The sequence below is a fragment of the Lepisma saccharinum genome, chromosome 30 (genome assembly GCF_977018435.1).
Source record: "Lepisma saccharinum chromosome 30, izLepSacc3.1, whole genome shotgun sequence".
In the NCBI taxonomy this organism is placed as follows: domain Eukaryota; kingdom Metazoa; phylum Arthropoda; class Insecta; order Zygentoma; family Lepismatidae; genus Lepisma; species Lepisma saccharinum.
Window position 1 is genome coordinate 18,879,489 of NC_139258.1, and position 17,457 is coordinate 18,896,945.

General features: G+C 35.7%; 1 protein-coding gene across 3 annotated transcripts in view; it reads right to left on the bottom strand.

Annotated features, from left to right (window-relative positions):
• The window catches only part of LOC145981863 (uncharacterized), a 106,780-nt gene that overhangs the window by 37,424 nt on the left and 51,899 nt on the right, over positions 1–17,457 (bottom strand). For all 3 annotated transcript variants that reach the window (XM_083115316.1, XM_083115318.1, XM_083115317.1), the window contains exons 11-16: positions 16,924–17,408; positions 12,692–12,799; positions 10,636–10,779; positions 8,933–9,084; positions 6,722–6,782; positions 3,432–3,614 (exon numbers count right to left, since the gene is read on the bottom strand). In XM_083115316.1, the coding sequence (XP_082971442.1) occupies positions 3,432–3,614; positions 6,722–6,782; positions 8,933–9,084; positions 10,636–10,779; positions 12,692–12,799; positions 16,924–17,408 (1,133 nt within the window). The remainder of the gene's footprint in view (positions 1–3,431; positions 3,615–6,721; positions 6,783–8,932; positions 9,085–10,635; positions 10,780–12,691; positions 12,800–16,923; positions 17,409–17,457) is intronic.

A 17,457-nucleotide genomic window follows, 5' to 3' on the forward strand; every position in this document is an offset into this window, starting at 1 on the left:
TCCAATTATATGCATCAACTTCCTTTACAATATTGAAGAATTTCATCAAAATACAAGGGTTGATTTTCTAGTAGTGGCAACTACACTATAGCAACGCCATGCAACGGAGCCAGGCAATGTCGTTTATACTAAAGGTTAGTTACAAGATTCAAGCTAAACAATACGGTTGCAAAATTACATTGTGCAAGGGAACATATACACAAAATAGCAGCAACAGGTGGGGCCAACTTCTTCCTACGAGGAGGGTGTTTATGCTGGATTATCTTCATGCCCATGTGCAGTGATGACAAGAATAGAGCAGTTGTGAGCGAGCGGTCGTGGAGTGCAGTCACTATGTTTACGAAACAGGAGCGGCAGAGCTGGTTAAAAATTGAATATGCTAGAGGTCGCACAGCACGATAGTGTCACCATGGACTGCAACAGGCCTGCGGTGCATCTGCGTTATCATACTGAACAGTAGCAAGATGGGTAAGAGCCTTCAAAGAAGCATGTGAAAATGTGTCCGACATGCCTCGGTCTGGTCATCCCCCCTACTCTCCGGATTTAAGTCCCTGCGACTTCGACCTAATCCCTAAGATGAAAAAACAACTTCGTGAGATTCGCTTCCGAACAGTTCAAGACATTCTTCGGCAGTAGATCGCTCTCTTCACACTATCAACAGATTAGGCAGTGCCAACGGCTTTCACATCACTGGCAACACATTGTACGCAACGCTGGGGACTACATCGAAGGCCTATAAAACTAGAACCATGTATATATGGTGTGTGTCTAGAAAATAAATAGTTGCCACTACGAAAAAGTCAGCCGATGTACTAAAATAACTGGCATGGAAACACAAAATCCATTTCCCCCACAATGATTCAACAAAATAAGTAAAAACTTTAAATTTTGCATAATTTCCAGGATAATTAGGTTCAAATATTGCATGGCATCCTTGTGCACCCCACGAAAGACGAAGATGACTGAAGAATATCAGTAGGTATCGGTAAACAGATTCCAACCGATACATTATACCAATACATCGGTAGGGGCTGAGCCCCAGTAGCAACATTTTCTGAGACATTATCTACTTGACATCAACAATCAAAAATATAAAAATTCTATGAATGTTATTGACAATGGTTCTACATTGCAATGTTAATTGAACATTATCCATTGACTAGTGCTTAAAAGTATATTTATTCTAACATGACATTTCGAGAGAACATCTCTTTTCTCGTCTTCAGGTGAAATTTATTTTGTTGGGACCTATTCCAATTAGAGCACCAAATTTGTAACCAGCAGCAAAAGAAATTTCACCTGAAGATTAGAAAAAAGATGGTCTCTCGAAACATAGTGCTAGAATAAATATACTTTTCAGCACTAGTCAATGGATACTGTTCAATTAATATTACATGCTAATCAAAAACATAGTTACAAAAAGACATTTTCAGATTAATTATTTCTGGCATTATTATATATGTAGACATTGATCTGGCATTAAATTAATTGATAAATTAAAAAATATAGGATAGAAAATCTTGAATCAAGAAAGTCTTAAGCCACTTCAGTAGCCAAGAACATGGTATGTTGGGCCGACAGTTCTAGGTTCAAGTGCACTGGCCTGGACATGGATGTTCCTCTGAGTGATTCTTCATTGACTTCATGATTCACCTCATCCGCCCAATTAGCTGTCAGAAACACAAAATGAGAGAGAGAGACATAGAAAAATTTAATAGTGGTGCTGAAAAAATATGAACAATTTGTTCACCATGTAAAGCTCCACCATCTTCACACAGCATAGATGTAATTATGCCTTCTAATCACTTCCTCATTTTATGCTCATGGCAGCTTGTTACTTAACCAACTTGTCAATATACAGGGTGTATCAAAAAGAATCATCCAATTTCAACATGTTAATATTTAGGAAACCAATGGACATAGAACCTTGCAGTAATTTATAAAATACATGTTGGAATAAAGTTTTACTTACACAATTCTTACAAATGCTCAATAAGCCCACCTCTGCATGCACGGCATACATCCACATGAGTCAAATTGATATCGGATGATTCTCTTTGATACATAGCGTATGATAAATGAAACCATTAGTTTGCTATTTCCTGGAGAACAATGTTTTATACACTTTTTTCATATAAAGTTGTCTGTATTAGAGACAATTAAAGTATGTTCTCTCTGTTGTACCAACATGTTGATACCATGCATTGTACTTTCCTCAAGAAAACAAAGAACATTTTGCATTTTTCTTATTTTACCCCATTTTTCTGCCTCTTTATGCTAATCACAATGATGATGAACAATGATTAGATGAAATTGATGACAACTTCCAAACCTGTGGTGGCAACATGAATTGGCCTCTCAACCAGCTATGATACCAAAATAAAGCTCTGCACTTGTATCTCTTGATATAAAAAAAATTCTCTTGATATAAAAGAATAAATAAAATTTTGTTCATGTCATTGATTACACAGATAATTGGAAGTATTTGTATTTTTTTACCTCCCATGAATTTCCTTTTTTGGTCAAAATTTGTTGTTTTAAGAATGCGAGTGTGTATGCAGTGGAATCCTTATGTTACATATTCCAGCATTAAACATTCATCCTTCATTGTCCCAATACAGCAAATGTTACGAATTTATCCCCAATTTAACATTTTTCCTACATTTCAAGTTTCTTCAATTTGGTCCACAAAAACATTGAATTGAAACATTGAAATAGAATATTTACTTTTCTAGGGACGAAGCTAAAAAACACTTAATATGTGGGAAAATGTAAAATCAAGGAAAATTTTATATCTTGCATTGTTCGGACCATTAAGATTGACTGTACAATACTCAAAACAATTGTTCCATATTTTGAAAATAAGATACATATCGTTTGTATTCCTGACGACTATTCTGTGCTCCTGTCCTGCAGAATCCATTGCAGTCCATGGCCAGCTTATTCACCGGACCTCAACTGCAGGCTACTGCCAATCACCGAATCAACCACAGACCCTCCAACAGCTCACCAAAGCTGTAATACAGGAATGCAAGCGTATTCCTCAGAATACACTGGACAACCTAGTGCGAAACATACAACGTCATGTAGAGAGGTGGTCAGGCAGGACCCATGGTTCTTGAAGAGGAACGACTGCATTGCTGACACTCATTATACACCTCCGTTGTTTTAGTTCAATTTGTAACAGTATACTTTTTACTTCTTGTTTTGTGTAAAACACTTAACCTTTGCTTTCAAATCAAATTGTAAAATCGGTATATGTGGTTTCTAATAAATTTGGCAGCCACCAAAATTATTAGGAACCACATATAGTTTTATGGGAAAGTAAATATTACATTCCAGTGTTAATATTCTAACAATTTTTTCCTTCCCTAGAGCATGATTAACATTTTTAATTATGTATATGTTTTTATGAACATTTATGTACTTACAAGCTTTGGAATGAAAGGACAAGATGCATAATGTAAATGTAACTCTTCGAAGTCACCACTTTCAAATGCGCACCCAGCATTCCTACACTTGGCCTTTTCACCCTGAGCAATCTGATTGCGCCACATTCCAAGCAACAAACCATGTGGTTTCTTCCGGCGCTTCTTTTCAATGTACAATGTACCCTAAAAAATAAATGAATAATATGCATAAATTGCTGAAGTAATCTTTATTTCTAATTTAAGGCAAATTAAAATTTTCACGAATGTGTAACATGGTGACTTCAGGTCCTCAGTTTTATATAAGGCATGAATAATCTGTACTGTTACTGGGTGATATGGGCATGTTGAGGTATCGGTAAAATTATTGATATGAACTGATGTTTCTATAAATGAGCTATAAAAAAATCTTGCTTCTTTTTTAAACTAATGTCAAGGTAAAATTTATATTTTTGTAAAGTAAGGTCTTGCATAAGTTCCTTTCTTTTGTCAAAAAGTATTGCAGTCACCTGGTTACACATATACTAATTAATGAACTGATAACTGATAACCAATGCTTGAAAATTGTAATCATTAAAAGTCGTTCAAAATATAGATTAAACTACTGGGTAAGTATTGCATTTCAATTATAAACATTAGTGCATCATTGTTTCGATGCAAAATATTCACGAATAGCATCAGAATGTTAACATACTTCTTGTTCAAAACAGCACTCAAGACACAAGCAGCATGATACGAAGCACTGTAAAAGTTTGTCCAAGCCTTTGACTCCATCTCAGAGTCATCAGGGCTGGCGAAGACAGTCAAGATTCTGATGACGGTATTTACTGCGTCTGCTGGAAGATGTTGTCGCGGTCTTGCAGTTGGTAAGTTCCTGGTTGTTACGAGTGATGGCTGAGGATGAGCTTTTCAGTTGGACTGTGCTACCCCATGATAAATAAAGATTTCCACATAAATTTCCATTGAGATTATTTGTATTTTTAATCATGTGATTAAATGATTAAATCAACATGACTTAGGTGGGCAGGTGGTATGAATGGTTGATGAAAGAGGAGTTTACAGGAATCTTGTTGGGAAGCCTGACGGTAAGAGACCAGTAGGAAGGCCAAGACGAAGATGGAGAGATAACGTTGAGATGGACTTAAAGGAAATTGGTAGGGATGGAAAAAAAGTGGATAGATCTGGCTGAGGATAGGGACAGATAGATGGAAGGCCTGTGTTGCTGCAGCCATAAACCTTCAGGTAGAAGAAGAAGAAGGAGAAGGAGAAGAAGAAGGAGGAGAAGAAGAAGAAGAAGGAGAAGGAGGAGAAGAAGAAGGAGAAGGAGGAGAAGGGTGAAGAAGAAGATGGAGGAGAAGAAGGAGAAGAAGAGAGAGAGAGAGAGAGAGAGAGAGAGAGAGAGAGAGAGAGAGAGAGAGAGAGAGAATCTATTTTTCCTTTACATGTGCCAAGAAGAAAATGCAATCCTGTAGAGATCCGAGATGGAGTGAAAAGCTTGGACAAATTTTTAAAGTGTTTCGTATTGTGCTTTTTTCTTTATGCATGATTTTTAACAAGAATGTTGCCAGCACGTGACATAGGAAGTTCTTTAATGTCATATTAAAATACTTCTTATGTAATTATGAAACATAGTTTTCCACATAATATTACAACTAAATAAATGGAAACTTCGAATTTTGCATAATTTCCAGGATAATTACTCCATGAAAGTGTCCTGCAGCATTTTTGCAAACCCCACAAAAGACTAAAACACTAGAAAGATATCGGCAGGTATGGGTGCATAAAATCCAACTGATACTTTCTGATACTGATACCACTGATATCTACTGATATATCGACATTGGCATAGGCTCAGCCAGAATAATTAAGAAAGTGAACGAACCTTAAGTTCATGATGAAACATTTACGATTATTGTATGGGGTATCACATATTAATTTTATACCAGCATATTATTGGTATCAGTAATAATTTCGTGTTGGTCTACCCTGATTTAAAGTATTTACAGTGGAACCTCGATTTTATGTTTTTCAGGAGACAAAAGATGAAAAAAATAAAATCTGGGAAATTTTTATAACATTTTAATCTAGTAGGACTATGACGATTGAACATACAAGGGCAAACTGAAAACTTTGCTCCTATTTTTTTCAGCCAAAATATTAGTGATATTGAGAAATCGAGATACAGTATCTTGGAACGGGCCAGCGTTAACTCTCAGCTGCTCCGCGGCACAGCACTGCTGTCAGTTTGCAAAGATGGCTGTAGTACTCAACACGTCCACATTGTATGAGCAGCAAAGTGTTATTCGTTTTCTACGGAGCAAAGGACGAACGCCCATTGAGATCCATAGCAAAATGCAGCTCACATATGGGGACAAGTGTCTTGCTTTGTGAAGTGTGCGGTGGTGGTGTTGTGAGTTGGAAAATGGTCAAGACGACCTCCATGACAATGAGCGGTCAGGACGTCCTCACTCACAATGGAAACATTGCTCACAGTCTTCTGGGATCACCGAGGACCACTACTGCTGGATTTCATGCCAAGAGGTGACACCCTCAATGCTGACAGCTATTGTGGCACACTCTCATGTCTGCGAGCTGCCATCAGGAAAAAGTCCAAAGGGATTCTTTATGTCGACAATGTGGTTATCCTCCACGAAAACGCCAGGCCTCATGTGGCAAACAGGACCATCGACAGACTTCAGTCATTCGAATGGGAGATTCTGGAGCATGCACCGTATAGTCCACAGCTCACCTCCAGTGATTTCCACGTGTTTGGTCCACTGAAGAAGTTCCTGGCAGGGCAGAGGTTCATTTGCGATGACGAAGCGAAGACCGCGGTCTGGCAGTGGTTCGACGATTAACGGGCCAAATTCTACAACAGCAACATCTCCAAACTAGAGGTCCAATGGGACAAATGCCTGATCCGCTGTGGTGACTATGTGGAAACATTGAGCAAGGTACATAGAACAATTACTATATTTTGATTTTCCTGCATGTTTATTATTTCGGCTGAAAAAAAATTGGGGTAGACTTTTCGATTTGCCCTCATATAATGCAAGCAAACATAAACTCCTGCAACATTACCTTGGGGTTCCACTGTACTGCAATATCAGAAGTAATTACACTTCAAATAAAAGCATTGTTTTACACCAAAAGTCCCTAAATAGTACAATTTCAGGACCAAAGTAAACAATCTATATACACAAAGTAGATAGGCAAATAAAATGCAAGAGAAAAATGTGCTACGAAACCAACAAAATAATAATACTAATAATAATAATTTTTCATATACTTACATCATCTTCACTCTCTTCATCTTTTCCTCCCTGCATAAACTCTTGCATTCTACTTTCAGCTCTGAAAATGTGTAAATAAAAGTATTATCATCACTCTGTAAAATATATCACTGGAAGTTGTACAATTTTACATGTACAGGGCTACTATAAATGATTCATTCTATTTCAAAACACTGTATTTTCCAAAGTATTGCACATACAGATATGAATGTTGTATGAAAAACACTGTAAACTCACAAAGTTTTCCTCACATTCTACAAATGTTCTATGTGTCCCTCTGGCCACACGACACACATTTAAGCAGTAGTCGAGTTCCACCCATACATTTTGTAGCAATCCAGCATCCTTAAACTGCCGATACCACCGTAAAATGCTCTATTTACATGGTGGTTCTTCTCTGTGCTCTCTTCTGAATGCACGCTGCACTGCAATAACAGATATAACGCATATTCCAATACACAAGAACTGTTTTCTCGGTTTGTCGCCATTTTGTACAGGCACTGCACTCGTGCTGCCAACTGGTGTTGTCACGATATAAACTTGATGAGTTTACAGTTATTTTCATGTATCATTCATATCTGTATGTGCAATACTTTGGAAAGTAGTGTTTTGAAATCGAATTAATCATTTTCAGTAGCCCTCCATTACTGTATGTGATACAAGCATAACATAATTTTACTGATCTGATACTTCTGCAATTCTACAAACTAAATTTCTGAACTTGCAGTTTAATTTTCCTTGACAAAATCAATGCTGTCATCTAGATACATACATTTATAAAGGGGATTAATAAATTGGATCTTGGATTGGATTTTGCTCACTAAAATATTGGGTGTAACTTTATGAACTTCATAAGTATTGGTTACAATTTTGTACCACCCAATCCCTAACACTGTGGAAAGATGGGAAATATAAGTCCACAAATCTCTTGAGGGTGGCTACACTATATTTGTGGAGGTGGCTACACTATGTTCCAAAAAAATTTTGATTCCATGTATGTCTATAAAAAAATTAGGGATGGGCCGATATCAAATTTCAGCCGATACTGATAAAGTACCGATATTAAATTTACCGATAACCGATATTCTACCGATCCGGTATAAAATTAGAAGTGGTCCTTGAAGAACCTGAAAGGTTCATTGACCTCCTTAATAAATTATTTCAATGTGACTGCAGTGCAAGAGAAGTTGCATTTAGACACATACTTTTTTAGAAATTAGAGCATGGAGATCATCCATAAAAATTACAACAAAATGGCAGAATTTTGCACTAATTTATCAGATATTTATTGATATATCGGATCGGTAAAATAATCGTTAATTTTACCGATGAACCGATATGCCTATATCGGCCGATACCGATAGAGTACCGATTAATCGGTCCCATCCCTTAAAAAAAATAGTGTAAATGAAATATCAAAGAGTTGTGTCAGAGAAATTATGAGAAACTTAGTTGCAGCATGCAAAGGTTAAAATTAATAAAACGACCATCAACTCATGTGAACATGCCAATCTACCAAAACATATTTTACATATGTTAAGCAGAATTTATTAAAGAAATCAATTTTCACTACATAAGTTTGGTGTAGAAACAATGAACATTATGTATTTAACTGACAAGATATTCTCACCTCAAAGTGAAGTTCATGGATTTGCATGCCTCAGAGCAACATTTTCAAACTGTTTTAATACAGGGAATCCCTACAGAAACTGAAGACTTAAATTTACAGATGCTCATGCATATACAAAGGTCGGTCAAAAAGTAACGGACAATCCACTGTAGCTCGGGAATAAGGACTAGAGAAATGACATTTTGTAGGTAGAAGCATTGGCCCTTTGGAAATGCCACTCAATGTATGATCCATGTGCTTCACTGCAGTGCATCCATCTTTGTTTCCATGACACAAATGCACGCTAGTAAAACTCTTGAGGTTGGTCATCTCCAAACTGTTTCCCACGCAGATGAGCCTTCAGTTGTCCAAACATATAGAAATCCGATAGCACTAGATCAGGACTGTATGGGGATTGTGGCACCACATCCCAGATGGCCAATCATGATTGCAGTATGCGGTCGTGCGTTATCGTGATGCAACTTGTATAACCCGATTTGTTGGATTCTTCTCGGCATGGAATTAGGTGTTGGTTAAATGGTAAAGGACCAATGCTTCTGTAGTGCAAAAGCAACACAATGCACATAAAATTCAATGTTTACCTTGTTGCTGCAGATCTCTTCGTCCGCTCTTCAAATACTACTTCCTCAGCCATTTTCCGTTGTTGACAAAATGATGATACATGCACAGGGAGACTAACGTGAAGCATTTTACGACCACAGAACTTACATTCAACCTTCAAGGCTTCTATTTCCTTAAAAACAAGAAAGGAAAACCTAACAGAATACATAATATTAACAAACACAGGAAAACATACATAACTGATAGTGTCAAAAATTTTCAATTCGCTAGTATTAGAAATCCAATGCATCTTGAGATAAATCATTTGCTTTATTTTACTTCACTTTTCGTGCCACTTTTGGCTAATTTGAGATGGGGATGAGTGATGATATGATGAAATTGATGAATGGACACTCACAAACATCCATGCCCAGGCCAGGATTCGAACCTGGGACCCCTGCAGAATGTATGCGTAAGACACGTCCCGCACTCTGGCTAGGGGGTGCAAGCAGGTTCGAGTATCTTGGGGGAAGCGTGACAACTTTTCCTGAGATTTCGGCCAGAGTATGGAACCTGTGGTCACCCACCATCATGAGGAAATTGAGGAGATACGAATGAGTAGCGTAGCCGGGTCATAGAAAATCCACAACATTGACTGGGGATTCGTCGTGCTTACCACATGTCACCCTGTAACTGGTTAGATCATCACCCACTTTTGGTGAGTGAGGATCGCACGAGTTCGGTAGGTATGTATTGGACCTTACGGGCTGTTACACCATGGGTTATTATTGTTATTGTTATTATTATTATGAGAAAGACAGGATTAATAGAAAAACACTGCAGTGAAAAATCATCATAACTTGAACCTAACTTAATCTAAAACAAAAACTAATAGCTACTTTGCAAACGTTTGTTCTAAATTTGCTTTCATTTTTTCTTCTTGATTAACACATTACTTGAAACAAACAAAACATATTTAGAAGCAAATATAAAACATGACTAATATCTTTATATTCATAGAAACAGTATGCATGGCAATGACACTGATTATGCACAAAAAGTTTCATGTAAATATCTCTATAACTTCTTTATTATAATTAAAACTTTTGGATACCCCCTCGTATGTGTCTTGTGTTGTAGTTGTGCTGTCTAGTATGTTTGTGTAGTAGTTGTGCTGTCTAGTATGTTTGTTTTGTCTTGCGTAGTAGTTGTTCTGTCTAATTTGTTTGTGTTTGTCTTGTGTAGTAGTTGTGGTGTGTAGTTTATGTTTATATTGTGTAGTAGTTGTGGTGTGTTTGTGTTTATATTGTGTTATAGTTGTGATGTGTTTGTGTGTGTCTTGTGTAGTAGTTGTGCTGCCTAATGTGTTTGTGTTCATCTTGTGTAGTAATTGTGCTGTCTAATGTGTTTGTGTTTGTCTTGTGTAGTAGTTCCTCCATTCATATTGGGGGTTAGGCGTAGAGCTGACAACTCTGCACTGTAAAAAAAAAATGTCAAGAAACAGCAATATAAGGATATAGAACTTGCTCAAGATAGGGAAAGATGGAAGGCCTGTGTTGCTGCAGCCATGAACCTTCGGGTTTAAGAAGGCTAGGGAGTTAGTTAGTTAGAAACAATAACAATCTGTCCCATCTTCATTGATGATATGGTCCATAAAGGTTTAAGAAAATGAGTACAGAAACTACAAGTAATACATAATTGAATTCAACAATGCATGACAAGATTTTTCCAGACAAATACTTACTTGCTCAGATTTCTCGCATATCTCAAGATGGCTCAAAAATCCCGCGGCACTAGCTCTGCCCATACCGCACTTTTCACACACCAGGAGTTTCTTCTTTTTAAGTGCCATTTGGAAACACGAAAATAACTTTCTCCTAGTTTCAGGCTGGAAATAAAGCAGAGGAAGTAGGTATTATTGTTATTCTGTGTAATTGTTGTTATTGTTACCCTAAGGCTTAGCCAAGACTGATGCTGATGTAACAGTATTGGCCGACACTACTCGTATCAGTTGAAATGTATTGAACGCCGAATCACACGGAACTGGATATCCAGTTAGTTGGTGCTGAACTGGCTACCTGACTGGAAGTGATTGTTGCCTGGCTGGTTACTTGACTGCTTTTGAGGAATAAGCTATGTTCTAGTAAAGAGATGGCGTGCAGTGTGTTCAGTTGATTAATATTTAGGAATTTAGAGCGAGAGAGAAAGCGAGAGCGAGAGAGCGAGAGAGAGAGAGAGAGAGAGAGAGAGAGAGAGAGAGAGATAGAGAGAGAGAGAGAGAGCGCAATTGATACTCCTCTGAAGGCAGCTGCAAATAAATTAGTCTGCCCACACCTATGTTCACAATATTTTAAATACATCGACAATATCAGATATCAACCAATTTTGTATTAAAAACTGTATTTTGTTTGTACATTATTTTAATATCTGATATAACTTTTGAATATTCTAAAGCAAATTTCTTGGTAAATTGATACATATAATTGTAGAATATTTACACACTAATATAGGTCAATATTTTACATTTATTTATTGCAATTTTCCGTGGGAATCAGTGAAAGTATTGGTATCGGTATATGTTAAAAGTGATATTGGCTCAGCCCTAATAACACACTCCTCATAAAAAGTTTGGAATATTGTTATACAGTGCCTGTCACTGTCGAGTCTTCCGTGAAGCGGCAGCTAACATGCCAGGCAGTGGGAGGGTGTCTGCAGACATTTAGACCCCCAGCTGGAAACTGACCTTGGCACTGGACGCATCAGTGCTTCTGTATCATGATAGCTGGTGTCCAGTTTGCATGTGTTTGTGAAGTGTTAAGGTGTTAACAAGTGTTTTAGATTGTTTTGTTTTAGTTTACGTATTACTGGTACTTTTCTGCCCTCTAATAATGCCATGTACAATTTAAAACAATGCACTTTTATGTACGACACATAGGTCATTACGAATTCTTGTAGGGAAGTCAGGAGTTTCGCAGCAGAATTTCCAGATGTTCCTGTTCCACACAGAGACAATGTTCGAGAACCTACGAGCAAATTTAGGGAAACAGGGTCTCTTCTCGGTAAGAAGCAAAGGGGAAATGGCGTGTGCTTACTGGGGAGAAACTAGACGACGACAGAGCAGGATTGGAACACACTTTTCAAAAAGTCCTCCGGCCCCTTGCATAAGAAACAGACATTTGCATGACGTCCTCATGGTGAGCTACCAAGCTTTTAAACCTGAAGCCATACATTACAAGAATTGAAAGAAAATATGAGGAGAGTAATTTAAGCAATTTTGGAAGAGGAACTAATACGTGTTAGTGAAAATTTCCTAAAAAAATGCCGTAAATGTGTGGAAGCAAGAGAACATCATTTCCAACCCTCTTGTAACAAGGTGTGTGTTCATTTTAATTTTAACTGTCCGTGTAATTGTACGAGCTTATTTCAGTACATAGCTAGCGGTTCCATTTACCTGATGTAGCATCCAGTTTGCCGGCAGACGTGCTCTCACTACCAGGTGTAATAGACGCCGCTCCGCGGAAGACTGAGCCACGTAAAGGCAATATATTAGGTACAAGAAGTTTGGAATATTTTTATATCAGGCTATAGGTGAGAGACATGGAGAGACAGAAATATACCATGTGTTGGATGTTCTTCCATTCCAAGGCTGTGCCCATAACCTCATGCCTAATATAACAACATTCCAAACATTTTGTGAGAAGTGTAATTGTAAGAAAAATTAGATTGTTTTACAAAACATTATCCTGTATTGCTTTACTTCTGTTAAAATTTTCTACTTCAGTAAAAAATAAGTTACTTACAATAGGATCTTCTCCTTCAATCCATGCTACTTCATTATGTTTATGCAAACGATGTTGAGCAAATTCATTCCTAGTCATTTCACCTTGACCACATTTTGCACACTTTACCTAAAAAAAAAAAAAGAATTAAGACTTTCCAAATTATTTTCACCTGCATTGAATGTGTGTTCCACACACTTCAATAAATTCAGTCAATATACATTCTTTTCTGCATCATCTAAGAATTATTAAGTATATTATCTTCCTACATTTGCTCATCTTCTCAACTCGAATGAAATAACCTAAATCCTGTAAAAAGATACAGCTAATGAAACATTTTCATAATAATAAAACATTCAGAAAAAATCTTGCACACTGAACTGAAAATACTCGAGTCCAGAGCCATCTATTATTCACCTTAGTAAACTATGACATAGCATGATACTACCATTCTTTTTAAATTTTTACTTTCAAAATTACCTAGTAAGGTGATAAATTCATTAAATATTGTGAAAAATAACCATTTAAACGTTATTACTTTGTAAAAAAAAAATGTTAGCCTTGTACTCTGTTCTGAAAAAGATAAAATCTCAGCATGAAGGGAAAAAGCTACATCACTATCGTACAGCATATTATGCTTATGTTTCATACTTGTTCCTTCAAGCTTTGTGTGTTGATAATGGGGAATCAGCAGAATAAAAAAAACATAATGCACAAAATAATTTGGTGCAAACAAATGGTTCCCAATAAAGATTTTGAGCTGGGCCTTGATTGTTCTGGTAGTCAAGTGCATCCTGCTGAATTTGTTCAAAGAGTTCTCATAGAAGTTGCTTTATTTTGTGATACAGTCATTCATGTTTGGGAATTGATTACGTATTCACTTACATATTGTGTGCCTTTATTTCCCATCTGTGTTTGAGGAGTGTAACACTATTGACTTCATATTACAAAATGACATGGTTTCATTTTCATAATTTTATACCAGAATTTTTTTATCACCTTGCTTTATTTTACATACTATTGTGCTCTTGCATTTATAAAACACACAAGAAAAGGAAAAATTATTGTAAAATAAATTTATTTAGGTATATATTTGCAAACAACTTCAGACAAGAAAAGGTACAGAGTATTCAAAACAACAAACTCTAGTATTATCATTCAGGTAAAAAATTCTTCATTCTCATATATATTTTTTTTAAAAATTCCTGTCAGATGTTTTGGCTAAGTTGAGCAGTGGATGGTTTGATATGGGAAAAAAAAATTGCAAAAATTTTCAAATAATAAACTTGGATAGTAATGTAAATCATTCTGAAGAACCTCTGAACTGCAGGTGTTTGATCTCAAATACATTGTGCATTTAAGAAAACTAAGTCTGCGTTGAAAGTTTCTGGCACCCACCTTTAATCTTTAGATGGGAGCCTCCCGTCTGCAAGCTTCCCGGTTCAAGAAGTTTTGAAACAAGCGCTTCTCAAATGTGAAGTGCTGCACAAAATATTTCATAGAAGGAGAACTATTTTATCATAGACAGTTGTGGTTGGTTTATTGCACTCTAGTTTTTCTTGTATGTACGCATTGCTTGCATTATAGAATTATTTTCCTGTAGTTTACGGTTATTACAAGCATAAGAAAACAGTTTTTCTTTGTGACGTTTCAGGAGAACACACGCTCCTTGCACTCTTGTGTGAAGGTAAATTATTGTTACTGTTCGAAGAAACAGAATTGGAAGCAGTGTGGATCGATATAAATAATTTATAGAATAATGTACAAAAGGATTTTGTAGATATCAAAAACACTTTGGGTGAAAGTACATTACTCTTGTAATCATTTAATATTCATTATTAGGTTCTAAGATAGGAAAATAAAAAAATAAAATATATATGTGTGAAGTTCATACGAAAGGAAATGGAACAAGATTTCTCTTGATTTAAAATTCAATAATTTTTTGGGCAAAAATAGCAAACATTTTGTGTAAAAAAATATACAAAATAGTAATCATGTTAAACCATAAATAGTGTTCATATCATTAAACTGTAAATAAACATGGCAGCTGATATTTTTCAAACTATCCTTTAAAAAATATCCAAATTTCAGCTACAAAGACTATAAAAATATTAAAGTTAATATTTTAAGTTACAATTAAAGAGTATATCTAAAATGTTTTATTTTCACTGGAAGAAAATTAATATTAGTTTCATTAACAAACTTAACAAACATTTCCATATGATAGTTACAGTATCAAAGAGAAAAATGTATATTTTTTTATTTACTTTAATCAAACTGTTCAAATATTTTACAGGGCCATTTACTAGAAAAAGCCTGTCTATATATATGCACATATATCTATGTGCATGGTGCCAAAAACTATGCACGCAATTTTAAGCATTTTTTTTTTTTAAAAAAATTAAAAATAGACTTAAATCAAAAATATCAGATATAATCAAAAAAGTCAACAAAAATTATTCTTTTTAAATAAAAATCATGATTTTTATCCACCCTGATTGGAAGTAAATTTGTAAATTTAAATTTTACCAAAAAAAAAATATTTGAATGGCCCCTGTGGGGAGCAAAACAAACCAATATTAATAAAAAAATATATAAAATGTGCTACTCTTAGGGCCCTACGACCATGCAGAATTTTGTTGGTTCACTGCAAAAAAAAAAAAAAATTAACTAAACAATACCAAAAAAAGTGTAACAGGCTACACCTAAGGCTAAATAAATATCCTTTTTATTGCACATAGATTACTGTTGTAAACTAATTTTGGCACTGTGAACTTGACACATCCTTTCCTCTTGTACAAATGTTTATTGTTCTTTCCTAATTACCTTTCTTGTTGTACAAATGTTTATTGTTATTAATCTTAATCTCTGTTATTTAGTATGTGATTTTTGTGGTATTTAATATTTAGACTTATCACTGATAATGTCAGGATAGTGAACGACTGACCTGTATATACGTAAGAGCTGTTGCCATGGGAATTCGTCTGTGTTTTGTCTTTAGTTCGGGCTTTGTTTCAAAAGTGTGGTCTTTGAAATTCCAATGGAACTACGCACATAAGTATTTATATTTTGCTAAGAAGTAAAATAGACTTATTTTTCTTTGTGAAAACTTGACTGATTTTATTTGAACAAAAAAACGAATAGAGATATTACCCATACCCTGAGAGGCATCAAGTGAATGCTGCAAGTCTTCATGTCATAATTTATTTTGGTGTTTTAGTTAAATCATGTTCTTCTGACTAAAAGGATGTGTCGAACTAAACAGGCAAGTAAATTTTTAAAAAAAATATTTTTCAAGAAAATTTCTTCAATAATTTTTGCCTTTTTTTTTAAAAAAAATCTAAAAAAAGTAATAAGTTATCAAAGAGTAGCTTTTTGTGGTGTGTAAATTCAAGTGACCAGGTTATAAAGCCATTGCATGAACCCATAATAGCCTAGTTAGGAATAAATGGTAATGCTGCTTTTCCTTTTGCTACTATTGCATAATACATATTAACTACTTTTTTTCACGATAACTATGGGACAATTTTAAACTATAGTTATCACATATTTCTGGTGCAAAGTGCTGCTACCTTTTTTCAGTCTTCTTACTCACTTCGGATTAATGGGACTCACCGAAAACAAATGTCTTGAGTACATTCCCATTATGTTCTAATTGTTGCTGTATCAAGATGCAATGTCAATACTGTATTTTCTGTAAAAGTCCTAGCCATTCTATCCTAAATAAAACTAACTTCAACTCTCCGTGACACATAGTTCTCATTCTATTAATTTTTTAAAACATTTCCCTTGCATTTAAACAGGCCACATTTTAAAATTCTCATCCAATAAAATATTAAACATGCTTTTGACAAACTTTCAATGCTCATATTATGTTTAAATTTGTGTGTGTACACTTCTGTTCACATAAAGTGGCACACATTTCAACTGTTCAATACCATAAATTGTGCCATGTCACTTTATGTGAACAGCAGTGTACATAGATTTAAAAAAACTCTAATATCATCTCTGGTTTTAGAGAAATGACATGTTTAATGTCACCACGTAACTCTGGGATAGAGGTAATTCCAGCCTTCAAGGCAATACTTTTTTTGGGATCCAGCTGTCCTTAGAATGTTAAACAGTGCCATCTCTTAGCAAATGAATGAACTAGCAGGGCCATGACACTAGCTGTCTAGTGTCTAAAGGTAGTCAACTTACAATCATACATGACATTATCATATTAATGAACTCATATTTAAGGCGTGAATTACCTTCACATCATTCTTGGGAACTTCACTATGATTTCCCTTCTTGCTTGATATTTTGGATGAACTTTGCTCTTGACGTTCTGCCTCAACATCATCTCCTTCCTGTTTCACTGTAGCATCATCTGTTTCAGGTTTTTCGTTCAAATTTTTCCTTCTTGATATATAACGTCCATTTCTTCCCTTCTTGGGAGGGATTCCCCTTGTCCTTTTCCCAGGTGCTGATGCCTTCCTTCTTCCAATAGAAGGTAATGTGGGAGTGGCAACACTGTCCTTCCAATCTTTGTCATCATCATCACATACCTGATTATCATCTACATCAGATTCTTCATCATGATCAACATCAGGCACAGTGTCTGTGTGGTCACTTAGTCTTTTAGGCTGCTTCTCATCCTCACTGCAGTCAATGTTGTAATCACCTTCAAAGTCATCGTTCGGCCAATATAATCGTGACCTCTGTTTCTTTCTGGAGGATCTCCGTAAAGAATTACCTGAAGAAAAAATGAAATCTTAATAAACTCATTATGAAACCAATGCACA